The sequence below is a fragment of the Epinephelus moara genome, chromosome 20 (genome assembly GCF_006386435.1).
Source record: "Epinephelus moara isolate mb chromosome 20, YSFRI_EMoa_1.0, whole genome shotgun sequence".
Taxonomy (NCBI): Eukaryota; Metazoa; Chordata; class Actinopteri; order Perciformes; family Serranidae; genus Epinephelus; species Epinephelus moara.
Genome location: NC_065525.1, coordinates 14,854,022 through 14,881,264, shown reverse-complemented (window position 1 = coordinate 14,881,264; position 27,243 = coordinate 14,854,022). Strand labels below are relative to the sequence as shown.

General features: G+C 39.5%; 2 protein-coding genes across 2 annotated transcripts in view; one reads left to right on the top strand and one right to left on the bottom strand.

Moving 5' to 3' along the window:
• Positions 1-4,753, top strand: part of LOC126407996 (protein arginine N-methyltransferase 8-B) — a 38,860-nt gene extending 34,107 nt beyond the window's left edge. The window contains exons 9-10 of the mRNA XM_050073341.1: positions 1,414-1,535; positions 3,053-4,753. Of these exons, the coding sequence (XP_049929298.1) occupies positions 1,414-1,535; positions 3,053-3,136 (206 nt within the window). The 3' untranslated portion in view covers positions 3,137-4,753. The remainder of the gene's footprint in view (positions 1-1,413; positions 1,536-3,052) is intronic.
• A 1,024-nt stretch (positions 4,754-5,777) lies between these two features.
• On the bottom strand, positions 5,778-24,742 carry cracr2aa (calcium release activated channel regulator 2Aa). Its single transcript, XM_050074214.1, has 18 exons — positions 24,616-24,742; positions 20,657-21,044; positions 19,033-19,144; positions 18,736-18,925; positions 16,804-16,950; positions 16,154-16,244; positions 15,925-16,020; positions 14,202-14,389; positions 13,678-13,749; positions 12,896-12,941; positions 12,620-12,699; positions 12,103-12,454; positions 11,776-11,908; positions 10,739-10,820; positions 10,323-10,437; positions 9,845-9,946; positions 8,072-8,148; positions 5,778-7,373 (listed from the first exon to the last, which is right to left on the bottom strand). The coding sequence occupies exons 2-18, from the start codon at positions 20,864-20,866 to the stop codon at positions 7,286-7,288; spliced, it is 2,181 nt and encodes a 726-aa protein (XP_049930171.1). The 5' UTR covers positions 20,867-21,044; positions 24,616-24,742; the 3' UTR covers positions 5,778-7,285.
• Positions 24,743-27,243: the final 2,501 nt, after the last annotated feature.

The following is a 27,243-nucleotide window of genomic DNA, read 5'->3' as shown; positions in this document are numbered from 1 at the left end:
ACAGAGAGCCAGCATGTGCAACTGATTCCCCATACGACAGCCGCATCACACCCACCCACACACACACTCTCAGCCAAGGAGAAAAAAGCAAGCACAGGTCAAAGATTAGAATTCATGCTGGTCAGAAGAAATGCCATCTCATCTACTGCATTAGCATAAGAAACGCAGCTAGCTTGTCAGTGTCTTTATTGAACTCTGCCCGAAAATGTGAGCAGGGCCTGTGCAGCGGCCATGCTGATTGACAAGCCCTTTCATCTTTGGACACACAAAGAGCTCGTCTTTAAAGGCAGAGGTACCACGCTGCCCCGGGACAGCTGGCAGAAATTCGATTTAAGAGCTACTGACCTTTTGAGTTCCAGCCAAGCGATCGGTGATGGTCAGAGCACCGGGGTATACTCACACCTATTTTTGGGCTTGGGTGTCAGATATTACCTGTCTGTTTCCATACACACTCACAAACACATACACACAGACAAGGGCACATCAGGTGGCGCAATATATACAAAGCGATGAAAGCACATTGACTCCAGCAACAGTGGAGAGGTCAAGAACGCAGTCATGCATTTCTTGCCTTTTACTTCAGCGCTGTCATTTTGAACTCAGGTTGAGCTACCTGCTCTTTTTGCATCATTGCTCCACAACTGGACACTGACAGTACCCAGCTCTTTCTCTGTGCTCTTTGTGTTTGTTCCCTCCCTGACATTCACATCAGACGGATAGAAGACTGTATTTCTATGTCTGTTAGCCCCATGATGGACAAACAACCTGTCCATGGTGTCTCTCTGCTTCCTGTCCAGTGTCTGCTGGCATATAGACATTAGATCCTTGGTGATACTGAAGAAGGTTAACTGGGTGGAGGAATGAATGAAGGGGATGACATATTGACTGCTGCCTTGCATCTGAGATGTTTGGTGTGTTGCCAAAGTTTTAAACTTTGTTGGTGAAACTTTCTTGTCAGGCAGCCTTTATAACAGGCTAAACTGTAACTAATGGCTCTCTTAATGGCTCATGAATCTTTTACAAATGCTTTATGTATCATTTATAAGTAAATAAATTATAAGCACAACTTTGGGTTGCCAGATTTTGTAAAAACAAACATGAATCTATGATTTTAGGCTCAGTCATTAATTAAGGATTTGTTGTATTTGAAGTTCTAAATCTTAATAATTTGTAGTAACTTGATTTTGGTCGGGCCTTTCTTCAAGAGATCAGTCAGTGTGAGCTAAACACCAGCCAAAGGATTTTTCTCCCAACAAGTCAATACTTCTTATTAATAGCTTATAATTGATCTATAAAGCACCAATAAATTATGCATTAACCATTACTGAAGTAAAAAAGCTGTTTTGTTCTAAGATTAAAATGGCTGATGTGCACTTTGATGTGTGTGTTTTTGTGTATGTGTGTGTGTCTCAGCACCAGACGCTCAATACACCCACTGGAAGCAGACAGTGTTTTACCTGGAGGACTACTTGACTGTGCGGAGAGGAGAGGAGATCGTTGGCAGTATTGCTATGAAGCCCAATGAGAAGAACATTGTGAGTACTGTCCAGTCTAATGTGTGAGTGGTCTGTGGAGTTATTACACCAATGTTAATGGTATCTGCCTTTGGAGAAGTAGCGTGTGGGATTTAGTGGCATCTAGTGGTGAGATTGCAGATTGCAACCAACTAACCAAGTGATTCAAGAAATTCTTATATTCTCCAATTGTAAAAATGTGTAGCCTGTGCTCTGAATAAAAGCACTATCCCCAGCTAGGCTAGCAATGGATTCCAAATACATAAAAGTAAAAGATGGATTCATTTGCTTTCACCAGCACCTCTGCAAACTTATACCAAAACACTCAAATAATAATAATCATAAATAGCCCACTGCAGAGGAGCCTCTGAGTGTATGAATGCTCGATTTGACTTACTTTTAATGTCGATAGCTTAATTTAGACTAAGACACAGTGTTACAGTAAGGCTTAAATATGTTTTGTGGCCCCAGGCAGATTTTTTAAAATATTTTTTTTTGTCAAAAATGGCTCTTTTGGTAGTTAAGGTTGCTGACCCCTGGTGTGGGAGAGCTACTGTGGCTGACGCAAAAACACAAAGGGTCATATTAAGAGCAAGTGTTTGGTTTGTCTGTTCTGTATAAAGAACATGACAAACTCTGTAGAAGAGGACATGCTTTGTATGTTACTATAAACAGCCAATTTTAAGATAAAAAACAAAATAAAAAAAACACACTGATTTAATTTCAGATGATTATATGAATACATAGAAAGAATAGAATGAAAACATAGTTCTGCATATTATTCTCTAACCCTCTAAATCCTACACACTGGACCCTGAAGTGATTAAGTGAATCACTGAATTATTGTGTGTTTGTGTGTAAGAAAATTTAGAATAAAAATATAATACAGTGCTTAACATAATTATTATCTATTGACTATAACATATTTGCTATAGTGTGAACTTTTGTACAGCCCCTGATCAATATTTCTGAACATCCTGCACAAAACTGTACAGCTCTCTCATTCTAAAACAGCTATAGGCTGTTTTACGTAAATGTTTTGTTGTCGTTATTTATAATCTTTTTCATATATTATTATTATTATTATTATTATTGTAATAATCCCATTCTATATTTATGTTCTTGGCTGTTGCCTTCATTTCATTTCCTTGATTCAGATTTGAGCTCCTCTTATATCCTATATATTTCAGCTAAGACATGACTCACTTCCTGCGCTGCCTGCCCACGGCAGATTGTTTTCTCCTCAGTGTTGGATAGCGGTCAAGTAGGCAGCAGCACTGCAGTGACTTCCAGACAAACAACAGCTTCTATTGTTGACCTTGTCCTCTCCTCCCCCTCTGGGGTGGAGAAGCAGGGCTCACTTCCTCCTGTTGTCTCACACAAACACTCTGTGCTTATTTGACACCATGTTCTGTTGTCAGGCCAAAAAGCAAAGTCTGATAGTCTCAGGTCTCACATCTTTTTCTCAGTTTCCTCTTGATCATTACCTCCCCTCTCCCTGACCATTACCTTTCTTTTCTTCTTCTTTCAACCTGCAGCGCGACTTGGACTTTACCTTCGAGCTGGATTTCAAAGGGCAGCTGTGTGAAGCGGCCATATCTCACGACTACAAGATGCGTTAAAAGTTGGACAGGGGGACGTTGTTGGTCCACTGAGAACAACCCCTGAGCAGTAGAGGGAGACAGAGACACTCCCATGACCACAGACAGACACATAGTGTGATGTAAGAGGGGACAGAGTAAGAGAAAAGACCAGGCCCAAGACCAAGCAGAGGTGGCCCCGTTGACAACATCACTATTGTCACTCCAGTGTTTGACGAAGGCAGGAAGTTACTCATGCTGACTGTTAAACAATTCTGAATGTAACGCCAACAAAAAGAGGTCAGGAATATTTCCTAGTCTCGATGAATGTTATTGATTATTGATGTGCGTATATGTGAGATGGAGTGATGTACCTGTGTGTTTTGCTGAATATTTGTTTTAACAATAACCCGGACCTTAGGGAGGGATAGTCGCCATCTTTTAAATTACAGTAGAGCTCATGTAATCAATTACTGTATCATCCACATTCTGCTATGAGTAGACAATAAATTTAAGGTGTAGTTCTTATGTCATATTCTGTACTGTAGGGAATGGTTACCAGACAAACACTTTTTTCATTTATAGTTGTATCAATTTAACAATGTTGGGAAACTTACAGCAATCAAAACCACAGCCAAGGACAACCCTGCGTACGTACATGTATGTGTAACGTGAAAGGTAACACGTGTTTGCATAGTCAGTGTACTAGTAGCTTTGTGTGTGTGTGTGTGTGTGTGTGTAATAGAAGATGTCACACTGTTGCACAGCTCGGACTCCAGATGTGCCCTGCCTGTGTTGTCAGTTTAAGAAAGTAATGTTGACATGCCAATAACATACCTTCCCCCATCCTCAATGCCTTGACCAAGTGCCGAAGTGTTCCTAGTTCCACTGCTGGATTATGCTTTATTTCGATAGTGTCATATGTAGATGCTTGCCACTCTCCTTTCATTGGTTTATTAATGTTAGATGTCACTTAAATCACAGGCCTAAGCCATGAAGCTTCTTCGGTCTGCATCCAGGCACAATTCATGTCAAGAAATCTAGGCCCACATAGCAACTAGCTCTCTGATATCAGAGAAGTATTTTAATAATGCATGATCACCCACAGGACCCCTGTACCAATATCTTGGTTTGACCCTCATGAGGCTACGAATTATATATCTTGTAACAAGCTAGTTTCTGGAGTACCCTCACACGATGTGGTACCAGAGTTTACAGGCTGTATCTCAGACTAAAATGCATTGCATCGCACACAGTTCCAGCAGCAGTGCATTGAAGCTGATGAAAACCATCTTTCCATTTCACCTGTGCTCGTACTAAGGTCAATGAATACTGTAGGTGCCCAATGAGGGGTGTTCTTCATTAAGACACACATTGATCTGGGCAAACATTATGTCACATTAAAGGAATACTCCAGCCAACAAAAGACTATTTGTATATGAATTACTCACCCCGTGTTAACATTGGAATAGGGAAGAAAACTTTATTTTTCTCGCATGTCCCCACGGTGAACGAAGAATCCAAAAATTGAGAAAATTCTTGATGAATTGAAGTAATAGGGGTCCACATTTAACACCAGCAAAACTATATGAAAACACATGCACTTCACTTAAACCGTACTATTTAAAACACTTCCTCGTAAATATTGGAAGTGCACTACATTTCTGTGCATGAGACTGTTTATGTGAAGGTGGGGTTTTTTTTGTTTTGTTTTTTTTGGCAAAATCACGTGTTTGGAAAGCACTGCGCATATGACTGGATAAATGAGACTTGGATTATGTAAATGGCTGTTTTGATATAGTTTTGATATAGTTTTGATATAGTTTTGCTGTTACTCCAATTCATCAAGAAATTTCTCTGCTTTGGATTCTTCGTTCAGTTTGGAGGCACGGAGAAAAGCAAAGTTTTGAAGAAGTAATCCTTTAATAATCCTGGTGCAGGGGTCGGCAACCACAGAGAACAATACAAAATATAATGAGTTGTTTATTTTTTTAAAACCATCTACTAATATATTATCTTTCCCAGATTGTAATTATGTGTTATATGATATTGCGTCCAGTGACAGCCAAGAACCAGCCTCTATTCCCACGTCTTATATGTGCAGAGGCCCTAATGAATCTCTTTAGGGCTGTAACCAAACGCACAGTATGAGCACCTGGGAGCACCATGGAGGAAACTACATTTATAAAGCATGCAACTAATGCTCGTAACAATCAACAAATAGCGGGGTGTCCAACTGACTGCTGCCGCCTCAGAGCACACAGTTCTTTTAATCCTGCATATTTTACCAGACGCTGGCCGGTACAGTTATGCAATATAAAGTTATGTTATGCTTACAACCAACTATACATGATAAGTCACATTATTTATTTATAAAGATACTCATATTGAAAGCGCACCTGTGGAATCTGTCCAGTTGCAACTTTATGGAAAACTTATTCTGACAGTCAGCTGCTCAAACTACACACAGACCTAGTTTGCCATATAGTTTATAAGTTATAACAATGATAATAAATTGGCATGTTAATTCCACAAAAATAATAAATATGTTGTTTCACATATTGTCATGTCAACTTAATAACTGAATAAACAGCAATGTCCAAACTTGTCCACTGGGTGATGCTGTGTAACTTATTTTAGTTTCATTGTACCAGGAAGAACAGGTCATTTACAACAATATCAACATGAACGATTATTTATTTATGTGTTTGTTTTATGTATTTACATGTTTATATGTACATTAAAGTGATGTACAAGACACTGGCAGTAGTGGAGCGCTATTAGTGACCATAGTGCAATATCAAAAGAGTAAAATAGGAACTTTTTACCACAACCTTTTGAAATGTGAACTTCCCCATAACACGTAGATTATATAACTTACTTTACATGTTATCATAACACCATTTTCATAAAACACTTGGCACCAAGGCATAATAAGGTGATATGAATTAAATAAGTTCTTCACTAAACTTCATGTGGTCTATAGGGGAGAAATAAAACTGTATTAAACTGAGCTAAATGCTCAGGTAGCCTAACAACCTTCAGTACAATTACAACAAAAACAACACCAAAACCATAATAATGTGTGGAGGCCAAAATAACACAAACGCCTGTAAAATAAAATATTGTTATATATGAAAGCCCTGCAACAAATACTACATTTGAAGCTTATAATTCTCCTTTTTTTTCTTATTTAAACTGCACAATGATTTTCGTTAATTCACTGGGAAAAGGACAGAAGCACGTCACTTCTGTCCTGTGCGACATGGTTATTTTATTTTGTTCACAAAAAAAAAGAATTGACGTGCTCGACTCACCGTCTGAAAAATCACAGGGTGCCGACCCAAAACTCACAAACTGAATAAATCCAAATGTCGCGTTTCAGCACTGAAACGCGTCCGTTTATGATACTGCTGTGGGTTATTAAAAGACTGATATATATGATATTTGTGAGTGCTGACATTTGGATTTATTTATTTTATTTTGTTCACCAGGTGAATTAACTGAAACACCCATGCAATATCCTGTAATGCATCATGCCACTAAAATAGTTAAATTAACACCCTAAAGTCTCGCCACAACCTGAACACAAATAGCTTCACTAAGGTAGTGTTTACTGCAAGGCTGCTTGATAACCCATTAAATTTTACAGTTGTTTGTGTTATTGTGTCCAAGTGTATGTCTACAAAAGGTGAAGAAGCTAAAAAGCTAAAAGAATATACACATAACACTGAATGAATATATTAATACATATAGTAAAAAGCCCACATGGGACAGATAAAGCATCTTTGGAAGCTAAATAAATATTTTGTGCCACAGTTAGACTGTACAACATTGTATATTTAAAAAATAAAAAAGTCTCAGTTTGACTTAAATTTGTTGTTCATCTCTCAAACCCTCAAAAGGAACCTTCGAACTTTTCGTCAGAAAATTGCAATTTGAGGTTATTTTCAAACTGCAAACAACTTGGGTAAACATAAAGAGTAGACTGTTTATAATAGTGCAATAACATCTGTGACACATGACAATGTATATACAGTTCATTCTGGTGTTGGGTTGTGCCACAAGGTGCCACAGGGTGGAAGACCGCGAGAAAAACAGTTGACATTCAGTGGCACATGTGGTCACGCTATCACATTGTGTATCTTAGTAAAGGGTAGTGCTACTGTGTATGTGTTAACTCTTTAACTGCTAGCAGCAGGTTCTCTTCTTCTCAGAGGGGCCGTCGGCCAGCTGGACCGTCTTCTCCTTCTCTCTGTCCTCTTGTTCTTTCAGAATTCTGAGGGAGACAGTGACGCAGAAACAAATGAACCAGATCTGGCAGAACACACTACTACGTGTCCTTTGTGCTCAAATTCACACTGATAATGTACATGTGCTTTGCAGCTGTTATCGCTACTACATCCATGTTCCGCTCTGTCTCTCAGATCTGTATGAAGCATGTAGGCTCTCCCTGGGTGCAACACTGCCAGCTTACTTGTCATGTTGATGTGTAATAAATGCTGTTTTGCTGTTTTGTCACAGCATGGAGCGACTCCAGTAGTAGAGCCATAATGTCAGGCAGTAATAGAGATTAAATGAAGCAAACTGCAGCACATGTTTACCGTACACTTCTAATTGATTAAAAAAAAATCATTCTCACACAGAGGAGACAGAATATGGTTTACACAATGATAGGAACACTTGAACATAACACTTCACACCAATGAAACTAACAATGCCAGGTATTTTCACTCAGGAGTGAGTGCTGCTTTGTGTTCTGTTCTCCTGAACCAGCTGATAAGAAAAAGTCCTTTGTGCCTCCAACACAGAACAAATGAAACAATTGGCTCTCTATCACAGGCCTTACTTCAGTACAGAGATAATCTCACTGTGGAAGCTGTGCAAGCAGACAGTTGCTCCATATTTAGTCAAACACAATTGGTCTTTGTTTCCTGTTGCATAAACTCAAGCACAAAGGCCTTTACTTGAGCTCACCTGGCTAAATGGATCATAGACTCCACCACGTTGTGTCCAGAGTATGCGCTGCACTCATAGAAGATCATTTGGCAGTCCTGAAATAGAGGCAGACATTATTTTACTTGTTGCACAGTGATCACTGTAAGCTGATCAAAAACATTTAAAGGAGTAATTCAACCCCCCCAATGATCTGTGTTTGTGAATAAGCATTGTTTTTCTTGCATACCTCCACAGTGGACGAAGAATCAGGATGAATTGAAGTCAACAAAAGCAACATACAACTCGTGCAGTATAATCCAATTTACCCAGCCATATCCTCAGAACTTCCCACACACATGCATTGTCACTTAAACCTTACGGTCTAAAACAAATCCACATAAACAGTCTTCCACATGGACGAGTAGCACGCCTGCAGTTTTTGTGTGGAAGTGTTTTAAACAGTAACGTTTTAGCCAAAATGCATGTGTTTGGGAAGTACTGAGCCTATGACTGGTCCCCGGGAGCTGAAATATGGCTACATCTGGTTGAAACAGCTTTTTTGAGTTTTTGAAAATGTCAGAAATGGATTCAGCATCCCCAGTAACCCCAAAACCACTCCAATACTGTCCAAATTGGCCAAGCAGTTGCTGAAATATAGTCTATATAGGTGATTATCCTAATCTATGCTAATTATGCAAATTTCCCAACATACTCAAATTAGCATCCCGCAGTTTCTAAATGCTGGGGTCCCATTCTGTACATTTTTAACATAAAAGTTTGGTGAACTCAACACCTCTGGGATCACATTGCTGTTAAGTAGGCTATTGACTGAAAATTCCGTTTTCTGTGATTTGAGGTTTGATTTGAAAAAGTTCAACATGGGCTCAAATTGAAGCTTGTCAACTTGGGAAGTTTTCTACGTACAAGTGAAGCACTGATATTAAACACAAAGTGATGAAAAATAATCACTTTTGATGGGAATTTGTCAAACGGACAGTTATTTTTTTTGTTTTTTTTGGGGGGGATATTGTGTGTGATATTTTGAAATAAAATGGCAGCAAGCCCCAGAATCTCATTTGGCTACTTACCCCTTTGTGTCAGGATACTCCTTGCCAAATGTCATACTTGTATGACTATTTATGCCATCGTAGTGCCCTTATATTTGCATTTTAATAATTTCACCAGAAATATGTCCCAAAAAAGGGGTTTTGGGGCCCCCTGAGACCAAACAGCCCTGAGATGGGGGTGCTCGTTATCAACATGGCCCAAGTTATAGGCTAACAGGAAATGATAGTAAAAAAGGGTAGCAGAAAACATCATGACAGTTTAAATTATACTGCAAAAGTTGTGTGAGAATTTTCTTTGTTTTTTGGATTCTTCGTTCACTGTGGAGGCATGAAAGAAAAACAAAGTTTTCTTAATGAATTAAAAGTAACATGGGGTGAGTAACTGATAAACAAATGTTTATTTTGGGGGTGGAGTATTCCTTTAAGTCAATTCTGTACTAATAGCTGCAAAAAGCACAAAGAAAAAAATATATTTCTCATGTAACATTATTAGCTCACATGGTTCTTTCCTGTCACTATACAAACTACTTGACATGACGGAGATTAGAGGAGGAAAAAATGACCTCGGAATCACACTGGAGTCACTTCCACATGAAACTCTCTTCTATTCTGTCATCATGTTTCTTTCATTTATCAAAGCTAAAAAAAAAAAAAATAGCACCACTTTGTTATAGCTGTCTGACGACCCAGTACCGGTTTATCCACTGAAGACCTTGAGCTTAGGGGAAAAAACACATGAACAGACCTTGGCTAGTCTTTCGCCCACTCCTTTCTGAACTTGTCTCTCAATCTCCTTGTCTGTTTTGTTTCCCAAGAGCATGATGGGGATGTCCTCGCCTGCACCTTCCTGTGAAAGAGGAAAATCAAAGAATACAGAAACAAAGAGACAAATCTTAAAAGAGTGCTTTGCAGTTTAAAGACTAGGCCACCAGCTTTCGGGTTTCTGCTGGCTCCCTTGTGAGAAACCAGCCAGTGCTGTGTACTGTAGAGGCAATGCTGTAAAACAAATTCACCAGCTAACCTTTCGTTGTCCTCTATCTTCTACATTATTATAAAGTGGAATATATATTCAATATATATACCCACTGTGTTTCTTTTCAATGTGCTGTACGGATTTCAAATAGAGCAACAACTGCACAGAAACACAAAGTAAAACCAAAACATTCCGTTCTGGTGTCTCTGTGAAGACTGTACGCAGCACAGGGTGAACGTTACTGTCTTACCTTTACGCTCGTCAGCCACTGTCTGACAGCTGTGAAGCTCTGCTCGGCTGTGATGTCATACATCACAACCACACCATCAGCCTTGCGAAAGAATTGTTTGGTGATGCTGCGATACCTGCAGGAGGAGGAAGGAGTAGAAGAAAAGAGGAAGTGTTGTGTTTTCTGGTACCTCAGAAATCCCTGAAAACTCCCTCTTGGCTGCACCTGCATTTGCCCAACTTGCAAAATATACAGGAAATAATGTTTTAAAATGAGAACTAGATGAAGTGCAATAAGTTCAAAACACTTTTTTCAATTTGTACAGGAAAACTGACTCAGTGTAACGTCTAAGAATTCAAGAACACAGTGACCTCATCAAAATGCCACAGCTGAATGTGATCATCTCTTTTCCTTCACTTCATGTGCGGATGCCTCACCTCTCCTGTCCTGCTGTATCCCACATCTGCAGTGCCACCTGGCTGTTGTCCACAGCTATTGTCTTTACACTGTAATCTATACCTGCACATGCAGACAAGACAAGAATTGAGTTTTATTATGGTTTGCTGTATACTGTTCCAACAACACAGGATAGATGAATGTATCCATATGTACCTATGAGCAAATTTATACATATACCTGCATTTTAAGGTAAAACATTAAATGTGGTTATGTTTATATAGGATAAATAATGCTCAGATTAATGGTAGAAGCTGCAACATTGAAGCTGGACATTTTTACTTGAAGAAAACCCTGAGGTTCTCTCTACTGTGCGACTACCAAACTTTATAAATATTAACGCATAATAGAATTTCAGAGGCGTAACTGAGGCACCTTGACAGCAGCCCTCTAGCACTTGTATTTTATCTTTATCAGAACGAAATCCTCCGACAGCTTTAGAGAATAAAGTTTGAAGATTTATATTCTGCACAGGCCAAACCAAATAAATGTGCTGTAAACCAAATATTTCACTATGATGAAGTTTGGAAGACCAAAACCTGATGCTTTTATGTTCAAGAGGATTTCTTACGTTGACCTAGAGAGTGTCTCCCTCCGCGTTTTATTAGATCCCAGACAGGTAACAATGTATTAGAGCTCAGCTGGTGAGCTGTTCCCTGAGACTCTGCACAGGACAACATATCATACTATACACAAATTATCGTTATAATTAAATACACAGTTTTATGCTTTCAATTGTATTATTGTGTCATACTGTGTAATAATTAAGGGACCACAGCATACAGGCTAAGCAGATTATCTAGCCACAGCACAGGTCTATATTCTGTCTTACAGCCTGTCCTTTCACTGCTGACACTGCTGTACTCAGTCTAACTGTGAAAAAAAATCACCAGTGTGACATTCAAGTGCTTTGTAAGCACAGACATACAGAGCCTGAAGTCAACAACATTGCTGGGTGTTTTTGTTGCCTTTGCTCACAGGAACTAACAAGGGTGTGTTTGCACTGTACAGTACGCACCAACAGTGGCAGAAGTGCCAGGGTGGAAGGCGCCGTCGCAAAACCGCCGAAGGAGGGAGGTCTTTCCTACGCTAGAGTTCCCAACCAGGATGATCTTGAAGAGGCGGTCAGGAGCCAAGGGACCACCTTCCTCCTGGAGAAACAGGAAGTATGGTAGCACAGGATTAAAAAAGGATATGGGATCTGACTTTAAACAATTGGTTTGTGAGGGAGGCTACAACAGGGTCATACATAGTGGTGCCACATCACAGAGAAATTTTATATATCTCCTCCCTGTATGTATTACCTGGCATGGAAAAGAAGAAATATATGTCAGTTCTTACTTACATTCATGCTGGTCTCCTTGCCAACAGGCTGACCCCTCGGAGACGTGGGGGCTTCCCTTTTCTCCACGTCTCCGTTCGACTGTTGCTGCTGGGCAGAAGACGTGCTTGGATAAATATCACTCATCACCAAGTCTATATTCTCCTCATTGTCTGAGGCCTCCTCTCCTTCACTACACTCCTGGAGTGGAGTCTGAGCCTGATAGTTAGTCTGGAGTAAGTGTGGCAGGTGGTCTTCCTCGATGGAGATGATCCTCTGCAGGTGCCCTCTTGCTGCTGCTGTGCAAGAGGACTGGCGTGATACGTTGGCGAGGTTGTGCCTCATTGAGCTGGTGGTCAGCTCCTCTTCATCCTCACTGCAGATAGAGGGTAACATTACAGCCCACACCAGAGTGCTAATGGACACAACACAGATCCAACACTTGATGACAACAACAGAACATATACTGTACAAACTGTGGCTTGTGATCCATTTGACACAACAAAGTTAAATTAGAATGCACCGCTTGATGATGGTTTACCTTCTGAAGATATTTGAACTTGTGTGTTTCACAGCATTGATTGAAGGCCTCTGCTTCAGACTTGGTATTTTTTTAGAACTCTGCAGAAATAAAATATGACGTTTTCATTCATTTTGCAGCATGAGATTCACGATTCCATCTAAATTTTAGGGTGCTATTCTGGGCTCTGATTGTCACATGTTTTTTTCTAACCCTCTAAGCATTAAAAAGAGGACTGACAGGGGGCATATCAATAAAACAGGGTATAAATTCCACTTTAATAACAGCAGCTCATACCTGATAGGATATGTCCTTTTCATCCCGTAAATGTTTGTTCATTTCCCTGCATGCATAAAACAAAGGAAAAATGAATGACTATTTTGAAAAGAGAGTGATAATCTAAAGTTTTTTCATAAGATTCAACTATTTAATACTCTCCAAAGTCAATGTTAATTTGAATGCCTAGCCTTGTTTAATATACTGTTTTCTATTGACAATATGTCAACCATGATGGTTCTGGAGCATCCTGCTTTCCCCAAGGTATATGGTAAAAGTCTTCCCTTAGCTCATTACAATATATCAGCTGAGGAAAGACTAGCAGGCTCTAGCTTGAATCCTTGAACCAGGAGCTTTAATTGCTGGCTGACAGAAAGTTGCAGAACAAGCAGCTCCAAGGTAGAAATCCCTGTGGCTTATTCACTGTTTAGCTCGAAATTTGTGAAAAGGAGCCAACATGCTTCACAAGGATTCAACCTAGGTATGTTTTGAAACTCAAAAACCAATCAGTCTTGCTGTGTACTGTGATCATTACACTAGTGAGCACAGCGACACAACAGATGTGCAAATAGACAAATTAATAAAAAAAAACAAAAACACTTTTTACACTATAAGCACTGACTCAGTTGTCGACTAGACAAGGCTACAAGAGTGACCTTTGCTCAATGGCTCAAATCATTAGGCTTAATTATTAAATGCCTAATGATTTCAAAACACAATATAAATATGCATATCACGTCTCTGTATTGGGTTTTGTGTTGTCTTAAGTGGGGCCAGTACAGCTGCGCCTTCTAGATCCATACCTCAAAAGGTCCAGTTGTTTGAGGAGGCTCGCTCGCTCGCGCTGCAGTCCCTCCGTCAGTCTGTATATTTCACTGTGTTGAACAACAATGCATCCTTTATTACAAATACTCTGTGAGCAGACAGACACAGTGTATGCTGTGGCTACACTTTATTAAAAACTAGGGAGAAAATATGACCCAGAGCACAGAAAGGCAAAATGAGTTGATGGGCTCGAGAGAGGGTGTGACAGTGACATCTTGTCTTTTCCTGTCTACTCTCTTCAAGATGCAGCATCACAGCATTTGGAAAATAAAACTCGTCTTTATAAAACAAAGCAGATGGGCAGTGTATAAGAATAAACATCAGTGGACTCTATTGACAGTATGAATTGTGTATAAGGTATGTATCATGTTGGTGTGTTTTACTGCCTTGTGCCACATGATTTTATTCTGACCAATGAGCAAGAAATAAGAAATTGCGAGGCCAAATAATCAGGGCAGGAGTTATAAAGAAGCCTGAGTAAGTAGTAATAGCTACAACTCACATCTCCTTCTCCTCGTGAAGCCGTGTGGACTGCTCCTGCAGCAGACTCAGCTGTTCCTGTGCCAAGATCAGCTCCTGGCTGGTGTGGTCCAGCTCCCGTGCTAACTCGTCATTCGTGTGCTTCAGCTTCACGTTCTCCACCTTGGTCACATGTTGCTCACTGTGCAGTTCCTGGCACTGATGCTCCAACTGGTAAAAGATCATGGGTCACAAAGAAGAAACGAGCAGAGTAATGATATTCTTTGATCTTTTTGCTTTTGATAACGTGTGTCATGTGGGCCCATTTATTGGTGGAGTAGTGACTTTGATTAAATGTAATTGAATCATGTGTATCATTCCATACAGCCAGTGTTATTCACATGTGACATGTTGAAGTCCCTCTTTGATCACATCCACAAAAATACAATCTGTAACACTGTACTGTATGTGGGAAGATAGAAATATGTGACTTTAGTGACTCCTAGTGGTATAAACTCACGCAATATACTCCAGCTAAATGCATGGCTGTTAAATGTACAGTGACCTTTTTAGCCTATAGTCACAGGATGAACATGAGGAGACAGCATAATGTGACGACACAATACCTTCAAACAGCTGCTAAATATTGTCTGACAAACTGCATTTGTACCATGAATTCCACTAACAGATACAGATGCTTTGACTGTTCTTTGAAACAGCTGAGTTATTAATTAGAGGTGATAAGAAGCTGTGAAAAGAAGAAAAGTCCTCGTTGGTGTGACCAGAATTAATTGCAGTTCACTAATTACCCTGAAGAGCCTGAGTGCAAGAGTGTAAACGGAGGTGTGACAGAATCTGTTAACATCTAACAGTATCTATCAAGACAAGCTGCTGTTGCTGCTGCGGGAGAGGCTCACTAGAGGAGCATCGATTAGATTGTGTTCGATAAAACCAACAACATAACAACTCCATAAAACTGAGTGTTAAAAGGAGGTTAATGCTGCTATGCAAATCTGCTCTATGGCAACCGTTGGACTGTGGTAATGAGTATGTTTTGGCATTCATACCTTTCTGTTTCTAGATAAAGTTTTTGTAGCTGGAAGAAAAAATATCTCGAGATAAAGTTATAGGTGGTAATACTCCAAAACTGGGGCAAATGTATATTTTATTTTTAAATTAGTCCTGTAACAGTATCCCCACCACTCGCTGTCACCATCTTCCTCAGCTCAGCTGCCTCTTCCACCAGTTTAATCTGACCTCTAGTTGTGGGTGCTGCGCACTACACTACATTGGTTCAAAACAGCATCTCTGAATCAGCTTAATAGAAAGAGGAGCTCTATATTTTTGATGGTATTAAAATACCACCCAGCCTAGGTCACAGTCTGGAGAATAAACCTCACATGGCGAAATTCAGCATCACTAAATACCTCCAGTTCTTATGAATATTATGTACTTGAAAAATTGTGAGTTATGGAGCATGAACATGTGAGAAACTGTGTGAGGCACTGGGTACAGAGATCTGTCATTGTGTTATATGATGATACTTTAATAGGCGTGTTTATGGTACTAAATCACTTTATTAGCTTATTTACAGCATTCTGTTATCTGTCATCTTGTTTAATGTGTCTCATATGTGTTGTTACTCTGTCAGTTGAATTTCCCTATGGGATAATTAAAGTGAGAAAATATGTGCGTGTGTGTGTGTGTGTCTGTGTGTCTGTGTGTCTGTGTCTGTGTGTGAAATATTATTGCTATCTCTCACTTACCCTTCTCTGTTTCTGAAAGATCTGTTCCAGCTCTTTCTCCTTAGCAGACAGCTGCAGCTCCAGGTCGTGACTACGAGACAGATAGCGCTCATAGTCCTTTAGTACAGGGATAACAGACGAGGGCAGGAGGACAAAGTGCCAGGGTGATGAGGAAAGAAGAATATGTACAGTATTTAAGATAGATTTTGCAACAAAAAGGAAAAACTTGTTTTATATCATAGGTTTGTACCTGCAGAACAATCCTGTCTTTTTCATTTTTTATTTGCTGCTCCATTTCCTCATATAGGCGCTTGATCTCATCATCATGTGTTGCTGCTTTCCTGTGTGGATGAAATGCAGATGCAGTGACATGCTGGTACAGTGTGTACCTCAAAGAGTTAACCTGAAACAACTGCCTTGATTAAAATACTTCAAAAGGGAAGCATGATGCATTCACTTAAAAAATAGAATTATTTGTTCTGTTTTTTCTAATTAACGAGATTATTATTATCTCAAGATTCTGCAAAAAAAAAAAAAAAAAAGTTTAAAAAAATCTGCCTTTGTTTCTCTGAATTACCGAGATAGTAACCTGTACTAGATAGTAATCTAATTAAAAAAAATTGCATGTCACTATCAACTTGTAAATATTTTGGGATTCTTACAACATTAAAAGCCATAGCAGGCTCTAAAGCTTAAAAGGGAACTTTGGTATTTCTCAACCTGAACCCTATTTTCCCGTGCTTTTGTGTCTAAGTGACTAAAGGAGAAGAGTGATTGGTGTCGTTTTTTTAAAGTGAATATATTACATCTCCGAACTACAGTAATACTATACTTAACTCATGAAGTTTAGTATAGTTTTGAATGACCGCATTGATAGGCCCAAATGAAGATGCCCCTGACCTCTTGAGAGCGCTCTCCATCTCCCTCTTCTCTTGGTTGGCGTCTTTGATCTGGGATGTCACTCTGGCCAGGAAGTCCTCAAAATTGGATAAAAGGTGAGGTTCATCCCGACGCAGCTGCGCCCACAAACTGCGTACCTCAGCACGACTGATGGCACAGAAAGAAGAGAAACATGGGTTAAAGCAGGGGTGTCAAACTCATTTTAGTTCAGGGGCTGCATACAGCCCAATTTGATCTCAAGTGGGCCGAACTGGTAAAATCACTGCATAATAACCTATAAAGACATCCCGTTCAGATTTTTCCTTTTTTTAGTGTAAAGAAAATCATTCTAAAAATGTTGATCCATTTCCAAAAGACAGCCAACGATATCATAAGAACAATTATGTGCAAATTCAACAGTATGTCTCAGTTTTTCCACATTCAGTCAGTCTACTACTCACTTTCATTACATGTGACGTTTTTCATAATTTTCCATCAAAGTGGAAGCTATTGAAGAGGTAGCTTAAGTCATGAGCTGCCCTACAAATCATTTACAACCTGAAGTTTTGTCAGTGCCTCAGCAGTACGGTTCCACCCATATTGTTTTAAGACAGAAGTTGGATACAGATCCTTTTGTACTGAAGCTGCTGGTTGACAATATTTTGCACCATGTTAAATATTTTTAAATATGACCACAGAAAGTATTCACTGTTTTTTAAATATCTCCTGAAACATCTCAGCTTTCACATGTGCATCATCATTAGGTGTGCCAAGTCATCGTGAGGGCTGGATTGGACCCTTTGGTGGGCCGGTTCTGGCCCCTGGGCCGTATATTTGACACCCCTGGGTTAAAGGGTACAGCATCAAAGTCAATTTCTTTAATAACATTTGCAGTGTTTGTCATGAGGTTTCATGAGAAATTCATTATTCTTTTTTAGAAAGCTAATAGAAAAACTGTTTCAAGGACGTGGGTTAAAATTCCAGCACAGCAACAATCCGACACAATAACATACAGGCAGCAGCTCAGCGACTAGATTATTGTGGTTTTTAAAAGGACATGATGTTTTTTGCCTTGAAAAAATAAATGTATTATTGCAGCAAAAAGTCAGAAAGTTTGAATGCTTTTGTGTGTTCCAGAGTTTGCAGCTAATGCACTGACAAAACACCAAAATACTGAGTATAAACAATGATTCATGTATTGCCATTTGCCTTAAAATCAGCTGTGAGACAATCAAAACTGTGTGATGACAGAAAGGTAAAAAGTATATAATTATGTTTCCATATGCAACAATGTAATGTGCCTGTTAACTCTGATAAGGTACAGAAAGTCAAACAAATCTTTGAAAGACTTTTCAACAGTTACAAACACTTAATCTCCTGCAAACATCAATATCAGTTAGCGCTGCACAAACTGAACTAATATAAAATGTCAACTGGAGCTAACCGGGTAGGCGGAAGCCAATAGGATGTGTAAATCTGGCATCCACCTCCACTACTGTTTACTTTTATTGAGCTGGAGTTGTTTGCTAAAGGTGAGTCTAGTCATGCATTTCACAAGATCCTGTCATTATCAAGTATATCTTTCAGTCTAACAAAGCAATGTCTAAACAGACCTCAACTAGAGTTATTAATGACCTTTGAATATTGTATCAAATGATTCAGATACGTTTGCGAATGCTTTTAAATATCGTATCTTATTACATTAAACGGATTTGAACATTCAATTGGTCAGAGAGGGGGAGCACAAACTGCTCAGAGAGGGAGCTCAGGAACAGCTTTGCTTCAGAGTGGAAACTTCCAACTCTTGTTTAGTTTGCACAGCTGATTACAGTCTCAGGCTAAGTCACTTAAAATGTAGTGTAGACTCAAAGCAGACGTCGACAATGTGTGCAAAGATATGACGTAGACCTGACAACATGCTGTAAACACAAGAACACACGGTACAGTACTCACTCCTCAAAGACATGGTTGGCTCCGAGGCTCTCCATAAGCATGCTGAAGTGTTTCTCCTCTTCCTCCTCATCTCCTCTTGCCAGGCTCTCATCCCACTGGCTCTGGTACAGGACCTCAGCCGGGCTCTTACAGGAGTTCTTCTCCTCCATGCCCTCCTCTACAGAAATCTTCTGACCGAATAAAAACTCACCTAGAAAAAAATCAAGAGGTTGAGCGCACATTCAAAACACCAGACTTCACCTACAACTGATAACTGATAGTAGCATCATTTTAAGTAGAAACAGACTGAAAACGTACTAAAGCCGGAGGAGAACTCGTCCAGGGTGAGGAATCCATTGCCGTCAGAATCAAGGGTATCAAATACATTTTCCAACTCCTCTGCACTGAGAGGGAGCTCGCGGTTCAGCCTCTATTTAAAAAGACACAAAACACAGCTGCTATTGGCATGAACAAAGCCTCAAGGACATTAACAATTCTGTAGCTATAACAACTGCTACTTGAGATTTATAAGGACAGTCATTAGTGCAGCGGCTGTCGTGTGTAACGGAACAGTTGGTGGTTCCTTCCCAGATATTTTTACCAGTCAATATTAGACTAAATTGGCCCTAATAGCACCAGATGTGAGTTATATTCCAAACAGCCTCTTTCTCATTATTCTGCTAACCAGAAAACATCTAATGGACACACTTCATTTTCAGCAACTCAGTGCTTCACACTCATACAGTTAAACACATGAACACCTGGGATCTTCTCAGAGCAGCTACAGTCTTCAATGATTGACCACTGGGTAGCTCCACAGGAACAGATGTTGGCTCAAGTGAGACTGTTAAAGGAATATTCTAGGTAGATTGAGCTACTATTTGAAAGGGGAGGAGGAGGAGTAGCAGCTGCCCCTCGACCAAAGGGTTAATCCAAGAAGGGACGTGAGAGTGTGACAAAAAACCTCCTGACCATGACAGTAACCACTGGATCATTTCCAACAAAAGCCAACACAGCCACACCTCTGTAAGCAGCTTGGGTTTTTATGCCCTGTTTACTCTGCTGCAAATGTTGACAGAGGCAACCCCATACAATCTAGGGGAGGGACGGGGAACGGGTAGCATCTGCGTAGGATCATCAGCTGTTCTTGTAAAGTGTGTTATCTGGGCAGAACATATCCCTTATGTCAGCAAGCAGTAGAACAGCACATCAGTGGTCACAGTGTGAAACAAAATAGTGATCAAGAGTGCACATAAATATCATCAGTACCTCTCATTTAGCTTGTTAGATCATCTGCAACCTTTGACAGGAGTATTGGAAAGTGTAAAACAAATATAACTAACAGCAACAAGTGCTGCTTTTAAGTACAGAATAGAAGTGAGAAGGACCGGACCGCTGTCCTGCTCGCCATCTAATTTCCAATCCATTATCATAAACACGGGATCAAAGCCTTCCTCTCTGTGTATTTATGCTCCTCAGAGCGAGAGGCTACAAGTGCTTCATCAAAGGATTACCCATGGCAGGGATGAATATCCGAGGGGCAAGTGAATCTGCACAATAATGTGAGTGTAGGAGTGTCATGACAAAGCTTCCACGTGTCTCAGTCTCTTTTATGCCGCTTTGAATAAGGTGCATGTGTCCTCTCTGCGTCTGTTTAGCATCATTAATGAGTGCACAGTGTCCCTGCATTTTATGCTCATTCTGGATGAATGAGGAGTTTTTTTCTCAAAAGTATTACGATGCCCTGTAAACTGTGGATGCTAAAAATCGCAGCATTGGCTGTGTCTCCAAAAGTAATTATAAGTTAGTAACAAAGTGTTTCTATCATTTTCTGTGGCAGAAAACCCCCTAGCTTTAAATCACTGAATCATTTTAACTAAGTTCATGCAAGAAGGGTGAGTCCTTACAAAACTTTAAAACATTAGAGGTCAGTCAACCTCACCTGCATGTCACGTCGGGTGATGAAGCCCTTGCTCTCGATGTCACACATCTGGAAGAACTCATGGGTCTTCTCCACGATAGTGTTTTGTCCCACGTCCCCATTCTCACTTTTATCCACCTCGTCGCTGCCTCCTTGCCTTTGCCATGCAGTTCGGGCCACCGTGGTGGTCGTGGCGTTGTTGGTGGCACAAGGAGCAGTAAAAGCTGCCATGGTATCTGTGAGTCTGTTGATATGAGTGCGTCCTTCACATGAGCCGCGTTACAGACAGAGGTGTGGAGGAAAGAGATCGTGGAGAAGTCGAGCTTCAGGCTGCTCTACATCAGAGGCTCCAACCAATGTCACAGATTGTCATCTCTTAGCAACCGCCTCTTTAATTAGTCGATGAAACCTAGGAGGGAGACAGGAGAGAGAGTCTTCAGTTTGAGCTCTAATAACTGTTAAAAAATATAAATAACTCAAATAAACATGCATTAAATAAACAGACTTAAGAGAATTTGATTAGTGCATTTGTGCCTAAGAAGGGCACTTTGATTCAGTTTTAATTAGTTATCCTGGTAATTGTACTTTCACATTACAAAAACAGCCAGTGAGTGCCATTATGTAAACCTGTATGTTCATTAATGTTCTGTCTTGCCCTTTTGCCGTCTCGCACACACATTATCAGTCTGATTTACATTTAGTCACACAATGTTAAACATGACCCACGGTGTGCTGTACATCTGCTGCTCTTTTCCTTTACTTCAGGGGCGATGGGCCTTGTTGAGACTAATGTCATCTGACAAGTAAACCCAAAACTGAAAGGAAAGTTGTGGTATGACGAGGAGGGTCTTGTCTTCCTGGAAATATTGACTGATATAACTCACTTAGCGGTGGGTTTCATGGTGGAACTACATGTGCGCTGGTTTGGAAGACTGGCTTCTGGAGGCTGCTGTGCACCGTGAGTTGGCACAGTCGATTCATGAGCAAGAGCATCAGAGAGTGTGTGTTGACCCACGCAAATGTAGACACGAGGGACTGGCATAAGTCAAACAGACAGGAAGTAAAGAGACATGCATGTAGGCAGGTAGAAGGGCAGAGGAGAGGCAGGGTCAAAGACACAAGACATACACACCTTACAATTTTAGTAGTAGTAGTTAAATTTAAATTGATTTTACTGTTCGTATCTTCTATTTATTTATATGAAGATATACCAGATCTTAATAACAAAATAAACATCTAAAAATATCTATATGTTTCTAAAAAAAAAAGCATGGTTTCAAAGAGGTACTTAAAAAGTGTGAGAACTTGTTATTATCTTTTACAAATTTTCTTTAAGAAATACTTGCTATTTCTGAATATGTCATGCTCGTAAGTTTGAGCTAAAACACTGAGCAACATCTTGCCACGCATGACAACCCTCATGAGGAAAGTCACCAACCCACAGTGAGCAACAACGCTTAAGCATGACAGAGGAAATAAGAAAGGGAACTAAAAGTGAATGGGTGTTTGGAAAGAGTGATGTAGTGTTTTTGTGCTCTGGCACACGATTATACATAATATTGTCTAATCTTCACAGACTGTTCTATTGGCCAGAAGCCACAGAGAGGTTTACGGCTCCTTTGTTAAAACTTGTAAAGTGTATTTAGACAGGTGGTCAGTGACCTAGGACTACAGTAGAAGGATATCAGACAAGATAAACACTCAGAGGGCTTTTGCCAGTGTACATTCTTCCACACAGATATGAAACGGAAAGACTTTTAACCACATCTGGCACCTAATTTAACACTGAACTGCCTTGTCGCACTTCACTAAATAAATAAATCAATAACTCAATTATAAATCTAGGGAATACAAAAATATTTGTACCATTTGTCATTTTCCTAGGATCCAACTTCTAAAGGCTGGAGCTTACTGCTTTGCATACAGTTAGCCTTATCTAGTTTAGGCTTTGACATGAACAGCTGTTAGAGCTACAGCACATAATGCTGACGAAGCAATATAAGTTCAAACAGAAATTTAAACTGTGTTTAAAGCAACACAAAGGAACTAATAAAAGCCTGACAACTCCTGGAACAGTTCAATCTGTCAGGCTGACAGATGACTGTGCAGCTACAGTCTTAAATAGTCACTACATTCACCAGAATAGATGCACAGGAGATTCAGTCTGTTTGATAGACATGAGTTATGCTTGTCTACATTTTAAGCACACACTGACACTGTGGTCAGGACTACAGAGAGACAAATGTAGGCTGTGGTCTGTCGTTGTGACCACAACAGGTTTCTCCACAAGACGCTTCTTTTGTTTCTTTTGCACTGACTTAAAAAAAAAAAAAAAACGTCACTCTTGCATAAGTCACTACCAACAACAATGGCTTGACTTAAAAAAAAGGCCATAATTAACAATGTCAGCCTTCTATGACATGATGTAGACCAGTGGTTTACAAACTTTTTTTGCCCAAGTCAAACCAAAAGGCAAGCCAAAATCTCAAGGCACACCTGTATTAATATCTGTGCATAATAGCCTCTATAACGTGTGTTATCACTCTTACCACAACATAAATGTTTGTCAAAGCTCCAATAACACATCCTCATTGAATGGGAAATAATGTAAGATAATGTGATGTGTCACACACTTACAATTACCACGTGCAAACAGCGACAAATAGGTTCCCCGTGAAGGTTTTTTAAATTAAATTAAATCCCATTTTTTAGGTAGAGTTTGCTTTATTAGGAAATGGGTGCACACAACATACTGATGCAGTCAATTACGAATTCATTGATAACTTTTTGTAAAGGCCAAGTTGAATATTGCAATAATAATGTATGGTAATCGCAAAATCCCATCAGCACCCTGGATTTGCATCATGGCACACCATTTGAGAACAACAGATGTTGACCAGCCCAGGTCTTAAAGAGGCACAAATAAAGCTATGTCTTTTGCAATTAAATGTAATGGTTGTTTATAGTGAATTGCAAAACTACAGAGTAAAATCTTGATGAAATATGTGGCATGATTTATTAGAAATAAATAAATAAACATTGTGTTTAAATGTGCCCAGATGATACAAGAGTTGGTTTTAAGTATCTATGATAAAAAAAAGTAGCCTACCTAATATTTCAAAAGCTACAATAAAAGATGAAGCTGCTTTGACAGCTGTCATGCGTTGTGTTCATGTTGTAGAACAGTTTCTATCTAGGCTAGGACCTATATTGTTGCACTTTTTTGACGGTCCCTAACTTCAATGATTTTTTTTGTTTTTACTTTTCACAGCCTGCAGTAATGGATTGTGACGCAAAAGAATCCTGCACAGCACAACAAATCTGGCGAGAGATGGTGTTTCAAAGTTACTCATGGAATACCCAAATTTGTCTGACACCCTAGAGGTATTTCAGGTATAACAAGTAACTTCACGTCGCCAAGTTAAAAGTTACTTCCTGGAGGGAGGTCACGACCATTTCCACATATCACAACAACCATCGCCATCTGTAGCTGCTGGGGGTTGTCTGTGAGAGACTGTAATTTCCCTGTTACACCTGTCAAGCCTGCTTAACTGTTACATCAGAAACGTCTAGAAACCTACATATACGCTTGAAATATGTAAACATAATACAGATAGAAGAAAGGGAGGCTTGTGATAAGCAAAACAATAGACAGTAAAGGACAGAGGACAGGTTCCAGTTTCACAAAACACACGTGTAACAAGATAAAACGTCCACTTCCTTCCCTGTGCCCACACTTTCTTTCACTGCGAAACCTCCTGTGGCAGATAAAGCCTTCACACTATAGTAGCATATTGTGTACATATAGCTTTTTAACGTCAGCCTACATATACTGAATTAACGTCAACTAGGAAGGACTTCCCTTTAACAGCTAGTAGTAGTTGTGACGTAAAGCTAACAGCAAAGCAAAGCGCAGACTGTCAGTTAGTTTAGCTAACGTGCTAACTAGTTAACTGTTAAAGTAAGTTAATTGTACGTACCGGTGAATGAAAGGTGAAAATTCAGGTGGCAGGAATTCATTGACTCGGTTTGTGTCGGCTTTATCCGCTTTGGTTCACCTCAGTGTTTACAAGTGAAGTGGTGTAGTGCAGGAATTTGACTGAGAACTGACGGAGCAAACTTTGAGGGAGGGACTTTAGCAAAGTCATTATTGGTAACCATAGCAACACCAACACGGAAGTAAGACGAAGTAAGTTAGAGGCTTCTTTCCTCCCTCCTTCTGTCTTCTTAGTTTTCTTCTCTTTGTTAGAAGAAAACTTTTCTCACATGCCAAACATAGAAGAAACACCTTTTTACATTAATATTTTATTTAACTTTTTGCATATTTTTTTATTTAATTTTTTTACATAAACAATGTCACAGTGTTAACAAATCAACTATATGCACATACACTAGAGGGAAACAAACACCCCACAATAACTAAATAAAATAATGATATAAAAATGGGTAAATAACAATACATAAACAGTTATTCCTTTAAAAAAAAGTTGTGATAGTTGTAGAAGTTGTGTTTCCCCTTTTTTATGATTTTTTTTTTTTGCTTTTTCAGCATTACAACAGACAGTACCTTACAGATGTACAAACAACATTTTAACTTAAAAAAAATAATAAGGAACAAAGAAAAGGACATGCACATTTTTCTTGGCATTGTGTAGCACAGGCTGTGGTGTAACATTTACACCTCATCATATTGCGTGTTATGTTCTTCCACTCAGCATAAACACATTAATGCACACAGAGCAAGGATAGGACTCAGAGATATCCTTTGACACGTTAATCAGCATTACCAAACTTTTCCAGATAGGGACCCCAAAAGTATCTGAAAACCTTTACACTATTATTAACTTTGTGAATAAGCTGCTCAAAAGAAGCTATCCACTTTTGACTTCCAGTGTCTCAGCACTATCCTGTTCCCTGTGATGAGGGCTAGTTTCACCCAGGAACATACATCTGAGGACAGGTTAGTGTCCAGTTTTGTTTCCCTGTTTGATTGATTGTTACAGGCTGTTGTTTCACATCGACTTTCCTGATCATTTCTTTTCTGAAACTCTTCAGTATTCATTCTTCTTCGGTTCCATTTCTGTTGCATGCACATCAAATTCTAATTATACAATTTCTTTTCCACTGTTGCAAGGGTTGTGTCTCTTTTTTTTTCCCTGTTCACAATTAAAGAGGCAATCAGTTTTGGGAACATGATGTACATTTGACATGAACCAGATTCAGCCTCATCACCTCATTAAAGTTTTCTAACTTCAAGGTACATCCACACCAGCAATGTACTCCAAGTTGTTTCTCCACTTAGCCACGTGTATTTTGTCCTGTCCTTACAACTGAAAGAGATTTGTTCATAAAATGCAACTTTTACCAACTCTGTGAACCATTCCTTAAAAGAGGGCTCACCTGGTTTCCTCCAGTTTCTCATTATAATTAACTTCCCCACCATCATACTGGTCTGAATTAAGTCCCTGGCTCCACAGTGAAGTGTCATTTATGGGCCACTGAGAACATACAGCCCTGGGCAAAACTGTTTTATATACGTTCATGAGCCCTTATATAATAGTTCTGATTCACATTCCCAGAGGAGGAGAAGAAGCATTCCTGAGCTAAAGCTTTAACAGTCTGGAGGGGGTCCAATAAAAACCATTAAGTATCTTGTCTCTTAATACCCTTGGAATATTTTCACAAATATGATCCCATTCTTTTTCTGTAACATCAGTGTTCAGATCTGCTTTCTAAGTTAACATACAGAAACTGTCATGTCCCAAGCCCATTATCTTTATAATCTGAGAGAGAAGATTTGACTTTTGAGGTGGGATACCTTTCCCCAAAACGAGGACTAGCACGTGTCTGATTTGGATATGCTTCCAGAAAGTTATAGAAGAAACACTTTAAATGATAACATGTTTTCTTTCATGCAGATTTTAACATCACAGCCTATTAATCTCATAACTCAAAATTAATTTGTGAAGTTCTTTGCGACAGGGCGGTAACTTTTTTTCCCATGAAAGCATCGGGGCTACTTCCATATTTTTTATCTGTTGAGTAAAACTTGTTGAACGTCTTCCGTGATAATCATCTTTGTTATTATAATATGGGGAAATTACCAAAACATATTTCAACATAGCCTACAGTATGGAGAGTAATTTAATCTAGTTGATCTTTAATGAGAAACAGGTTTTGCATGAAGTGAAAGGATATGAAGGATCCAAAAAATTGTACTTGTCAATCAATCAATCAATCAATCAATTTTATTTATAAAGCCCAATATCACAAATCACAATTTGCCTCACAGGGCTTTACAGCATACGACATCCCTCTGTCCTTATGACCCTCGCAGCGGATAAGGAAAAACTCCCCAAAAAAACCCCTTTAACGGGGAAAAAAAACGGTAGAAACCTCAGGAAGAGCAACTGAGGAGGGATCCCTCTNCCTCACAGGGCTTTACAGCATACGACATCCCTCTGTCCTTATGACCCTCGCAGCGGATAAGGAAAAACTCCCCAAAAAAACCCCTTTAACGGGGAAAAAAAACGGTAGAAACCTCAGGAAGAGCAACTGAGGAGGGATCCCTCTTCCAGGACGGACAGACGTGCAATAGATGTCGTACA